The sequence below is a fragment of the Trachymyrmex septentrionalis genome, unplaced genomic scaffold (assembly GCF_001594115.1).
Source record: "Trachymyrmex septentrionalis isolate Tsep2-gDNA-1 unplaced genomic scaffold, Tsep1.0 scaffold116, whole genome shotgun sequence".
Taxonomy (NCBI): Eukaryota; Metazoa; Arthropoda; class Insecta; order Hymenoptera; family Formicidae; genus Trachymyrmex; species Trachymyrmex septentrionalis.
Window position 1 is genome coordinate 265,428 of NW_017304289.1, and position 6,394 is coordinate 271,821.

Below are 6,394 nucleotides of genomic sequence, written 5' to 3' on the forward strand. Positions count from 1 at the left end.
TGTATATTTTATTTTATACTTGTATCTATTTTTTATTTTATTACTTATACTTATATCTATATTTTTATTACAGAAATTACTGAAAATAATTTCCTTCCGAATCGATGCATGCTTTGCATCCACGTCACTTGGATTGTTGAAGACGTTGAAAAATTCTCGGAGTATTTCGTATTTTTTAATCCTTTGAAGATTTGAATCTTTTGGATTTTTATTTATAGGGACATCTTAAGACACTTGTGTAAGATACTTCTGTTACTACTGTGGAAGTACTCCGAAATCGTATTATCGCTGCGTGTGAAAGAATACAAAATACTCCGAGAATTTTTGAATGTCTTCGATACATACGACTTTTACTTAAGTCTTTTCGAAAACTATATTCCAAATGATATATCGTGTGTACTATACGTTTGTACTATTTTCATAATATAATCCTAAAATAATATTGAAAATATAATAAAATAATGTAATTACGAAAATTAATTTCTATCATGATTTCTCTAAATAACCCCATTCTTCTTTAATCATATCCGCAGCTTTTTCAGCAATCATATAAACAGGTATACTTAAGTGCCCCGATATAATTTCGGGCATGATAGACGCATCTGCCACTCGTAATCCTTGAATACCGATCACCTGAAATACATTATACATTGTATATAAATTGACAAATTAAAAATATACTTATATGGCACATTACTTAGAATATTTCTAGTAAATAGTCGAGCGTTTTTTAGGAAATACCTTTAATTTAGGATCAACGACGGCGGTAGGATCTCCCTTTGCTCCCATTTTGCAAGTTCCACAATAGTGAAAAACCGTGGAAGTCAGGAGTCTTAACATGCATTCCCAATAAGCATTAGAATCATACTCATAGTCATGGCATTCAGTACAAGTAATTTGCAACAACTGAGAATTCAATGCCTGCATCGCCTTTGTTTGACCAAAATTTAATGCAGTTCTAAGACCAGCGATCATTGTCTTCATATCATTTGGATCGTTGAAATAATTCAGCGTAATCTCTGGTTTAACATTAACGTCGTTAGCCAATAACGTTATTCGACCACGACTTTTTGGTTTCATCAATATTGGCATAAGACTCCAACCAAATGTATCAACATATTTACTCCATTCCTGACGTATAGATTTTTTTAAATGTAACATATCTGAAAAAATATAATTTTTAAATGAAACACTGGTAAACAGTAGTTCGATATCTGGTAAACCGTTACGTTTTTCCGGATGTTTTGTATTAATAAAACCAATGCCTTCTAGTCCACCCGGGATCGTGAACGGTCCTGTTCGCTTTAATAAAAAATCGGTTATATATGGATTAAAAGGATTTAACTGTTCGCTTGATAGTAAACTTGTCGATGTATTTATTGCCCATGTTAATCCGTAGAAGGCTATATGATCCATAAAGTTCTCACCGACTGGTGCATCTTGGACGACGTCTATACCTAAGTTGATAAGATGTTTCATTGGTCCAATGCCGGATAACATCAATAATTGAGGTGATCCAATAGCACCTGCACATACGATCACTTCTTTGTTCGCAATCACACGTGTAGTCTGATCATGCTTAACAAACTCTACGCCGATTGCTCGTTTTGTACTAGGATCGATTAACAGTTTTGTCACCATACTTTCAAGAGTTACATGAAGATTCTTGCGATCGCGCGCAGGATTAAGATATGCTCTGTTGCTGCTCATACGGGTGCCGTTCATAATTGTTCTCTGTACATATGAGAATCCTATTTCTTCCTTTCCGTTGTAATCTACTATTGGATATCCCATTTCCTTGCTAGCTTGTATAAATGCTTTTGCCACGCCCGTGCGATATTCTGATTGGGTGATATGTACTGGTCCATTGGTATTATGATAGGTAATATCCGATTTCAGTTCAGGGATATCCATTGTTTCTAATTTTTTAAAATATTTGAGGACATCCTTATATGCCCAGCCTTTGTTTCCCATCTCGGCCCAGCGATCGTAGTCCTCCGCGTTTCCTCTAGTAGCAACCATAAAATTTAGTACGCTACTTCCACCAATAACTTTTGCCGTTGGACAAACGCAGTTATTGCCTTCTATGCCTAGACAGTACTTATTGGATGGCTTCGTTCGATAGCTTCGATTTATCTTGGTCTTTTGCAGCATACTACAAAGTAACGGGATATCCATGTATAAGTCTTCATGTGTTCCATCTTCGATCAGTAGCACTTTAATCTGAGAAATCTTGCTCAATCTCGCAGCTATAGTCGCACCGGCTGTACCAGCGCCAATTACTATAAAATCAAACGTATCTCCAGATTGCGGTGTTGTGTCTTGTACTTGTTCGGCTAAATAACGTTGGCTCTGTGTGAAGAAATCCACGAGTGCTTTAGGTAGCTTTAGTATATTTATTAATCTTGATCCTCCCGTATAATCGTCATAAAGATTGTTGTTTAATTGGCCACTAGTGATGGCAAAGATAACGAAAAAGATGGCCGTCTTTATCATTATATTTTTTTAAATAAATGTTCTTTTCTTCTTATAGTTTCTTCTTATATTTTTTTCTTATAATAATGGTGAAGAACGGTGTCTGGATGCTCGATAAACCTGCATAATATATTATATTTATATAGATGTCACAGCGAACTCATAACATAAACAATTGTAAAGAAAAAGCCAAATTATCAAACTGAGCCTCAATGCTAACTTTTGGCCAAAACTTTTGGGAATTCTGTTCAAACGCATATTTAAATTGTCACCGAATTCTAGTGAGTGTTCTTGCTTCCTATATATGTATATTCTTACTTTTAACTTGATCCGAAATCTGGATTGGTACTATCCAATCACATATACATATATAAAATCTTACGTTTCGCTTCACGCAGAATACGCATGCTAATCTATTCTTTTTTAAAATTTGATTATCCACATGGTAAAATAGTACCATTCGCAATATGTGTGAAACGAAATGTTCTTCTATTACGTATTTCTTGAAAAATTGTTTAATGATGTGATCTGTATTTAACTGAGGAATTAGAAGTAAAATGTTTTCTTGGCGCTCAGTTTGATAAATGGATTTAGTTGATTGTAAATATGAGATGATGTAATATATGCTGATAAAAAGTAACAGAAATGTATTTCTTTCAGGAATAAACTGATGTCTTTGAATCCTCGTCAGAAGGAACTTAGTTCGAACCTTATTATGTTTTTCAATTTTGAATTATTAATTTATTTAAAAAGTAAAAAAGCCCATCAGAGCCTGCATCAGCTGTTCAAATGCACGTAAAATTCTTTATTTTCGTGTGAATGTAACAAAACGAATAAAATATTTCGACCCTTTAATTCGGGTCCTTATCAATATAAAATATAAATTGAAATTACATGAATAACGCAAATTCCAAGTTGATGATTCCCGACAATTTAGTTCGTTCTTATTTATCCAAATGCCAAATTAGCTACGTAATGAATAGCCTAATGATTATCAAAAATATTAACTTATACATTGCGTCATTAAATAGAATCACATCGCTCAAATTGTCAGATTTGCTGTGTAGTCATTCAAAAGAAACACGAAAACGAAAAATTAGAGAATTATATAAATCATTTGTCTGAATTGTCTTTTAATTATATCAACTTATAGGAAAGCGTTTTCTCGCGACTCGATGTAAAGGTGTGTCGACAGTCAGAGTTAAATGATACAATGAGAGTCAAAATAATAAAGTCATGTAGTTATTGAAATACAAATAAAAATAAGAACAAAAGAGGGTAAAAACCAACGTCACAATTCTGTAAACAAATTCATATATAGTGGGTCTAAAAAATACGCATCATTCTGTAAATTCAAACTCTGCCTCTGTTGCTTTATATGGATCGTTTCCAAAATCAGTCTTTTATTAAGTAGCTTTTCCTCGTCTAATATCTTGATATTTTCCCAATCAATATCATGTTAATGACTAATTTTGTGTTCTATTATTACGGAATGCTGTGTAGTGTTCTAATTTATGTAATTTCTATGTTGATTTATGCATGTCTTCAAACATCTACCTGTTTGGCCCACATATGATGCTCCACAATTTTGACAATTTTATATACAACGTCTTTGTGAGATAGCTTGGGACAAACGTCTTTATGACCTCTGATGAACCCCTTAAGATTAATAATCCCTTTATATGTCATGTGTATTAAGGAGTCTATTCTAAAAAATTTTTTGATTTTCTCTGATAAAAATGTTAAAGAGAATTGTAAAAAACTTGTAATTAATTTTATCTTTATTATTGTCCGTTGTCTTATCTGTAGGTATGTTACCCTGGTCATTCCATTGTTTAAATTTTTTTAACAATCTATTTTTGATTTCGAAGAATATGTTTCAGTGGATATCCATTGTTTAAAAGAATTAAAATTATTAATTCAAAATTCTCTTGATGATAAATAGGGTGACAAAGAACTACCTAGTAAGCAAGAAACATTTTGGCACATTCCAATAACATTGTAGCAATGTTACAACGTTGCTACAATGTTGTTGAAATGTTTCAAAATGTTTCTTGCTTACTAGGAAAGAACTCTATCAATTAAACGATTGTTCTCACTTTTTGGCATAAAGGATATCTAAAAAAATAATTTATACGATTTTAACGATCAGAAAAAGTAGGTTTGTGGTACTAATTCTGAATAAGAGAGTTTCCTTTTTTAATTAAGCTGATATTAAGAAAATCTAACTTGTCCCCATCTATTTCAGTTGTAAATTTTAATCTGGAATGGAATGAATTAAAAGTGTTCACCAATGTATCAATGTGTGACGCATCATATGCTAACGCAATGTCATCAACATACCTCACATAAAAGGATGGTGAAATTGGAAGCCTTTGTAATGCTTTCATTTCAAAATCTTGCATAACAATATCTGACACAATGGGTGATAGTAGTGAATCCATCGGAACACCAAAAGTCTGTTTATAAAATTTGTCATTGAAACTAAAAATTGTTGAATTAAGAACTAAATCTAACGCTTTAAGAAATTCCCTTTTAGGAATGTTCGTTTTTCTTTCATTGAAATTTCAATGACAACTCCTCTCTATGCCTTCAAAAACCAAGTCAATAGGTACATTTGTGAATAACGAAACCACGTTAAAGGATAAAAGAACTTCGTTGTCAGAGATTATCAAATTAGAAATGTGTTTAGTCAAATGAAAACTGTTCTTGATAAAACTGTTTGCTACTGCTATATTTTTGTGTAATACGTCATTTAAAAAAAGGCTAGATTATAGAGAAGGCTCCCCACTGAAGAAACTATGATACGAAGTGAATAACCTACTTTGTGTATTTTCGGAAGACCATATGCAAGAAGCGCAACGAGGTTAGAAGCATTCAATTTATTATAAACAGAATTCTCAACAAAACCACGCTGCTTCCATCTCTTTAATAACGTCTTAAGTTGTATTAACATTTGATGAACTGGATTGTCAATAACTTATAAGTCTCAGACAGTAAAGTTTCCATTTTGTGTACGTATTCTGTCTTGTCAAGTGCCACCATATTATCCTTATCCGCCCTTGTAAAAAGAATATGTGAATTGTTTTTAACAAATTATTTCGTAGTCGTGATTAAAGAAAAAATTCTCTTCTCTATGTCAATCTTACTAGCACATGCTTGCTTTAGCCCCTTGATAAAGGAAAAATTCTATTCCTAAATTCTCTAATGTTGGGTAATTTTAATCTGACAAAATTATGTTCGATGTGTTTAACAAATTCAATCATGATGTTTCTAACGTTGGCAAGCAGAAATCTCTCACCTAATTGTAACAATGTTTCGACTTTGGTATAATATTATAGCATTGCTGAGATTTTTGAACCATTTGTCATTTACTTTAAAGATATCATAAATGATATCATGAAATGTGTTTAAATTGGTGTTACGTCCGGCGGACTCACGCGACTCTTTTCTTTCATAAAGATCTCGAATTCCCCGAAGCTCTAAAATTTTATATTCTTTCCTTTTTTATTTTTCATCTTAAAAACTAAGAATCCGTTATCTCCTCATGAATGTCGCTCCGAGATAAAAATCAATATGTATGGAAAGCGTAAGACTGATTAACGCCAAGATTAACGATCAAGTCGCGAAACGATTCTCGCGAATTCGTAATTATAAAATTTAAGAAACGGCACGCGACGTTCAGGGGTAGATTCTGGGTGGTCCCGTGGTGACGATGCATCCGCGACTTTTCGGCGCCCGAGACGTACGTTTCCCCATAAATCTCAGGGTCATAAAATTTTGGAGTTTCACTTTCCCACTCTACCGATTCCTGTCAACATCCTTTCCTCCCCCAAAATCTTGACCAATCTAAGAGCGAAAGAAAATCCTACTCCCAGCTAACGAAACCTATTCCACCAATCCAAATTTGAGTAATCTG

The 6,394-nt window shown here is 33.2% G+C and overlaps 1 protein-coding gene across 1 annotated transcript; it reads right to left on the reverse strand.

The window, feature by feature from the left end:
- Nucleotides 1–486: 486 nt before the first annotated feature.
- On the reverse strand, nucleotides 487–2,496 carry LOC108754163 (glucose dehydrogenase [FAD, quinone]-like). The gene is made up of 2 exons (XM_018496282.1): nucleotides 742–2,496; nucleotides 487–633 (listed from the first exon to the last, which is right to left on the reverse strand). The coding sequence occupies exons 1-2, from the start codon at nucleotides 2,494–2,496 to the stop codon at nucleotides 487–489; spliced, it is 1,902 nt and encodes a 633-aa protein (XP_018351784.1).
- Between the last annotated feature and the right edge of the window lie 3,898 nt (nucleotides 2,497–6,394).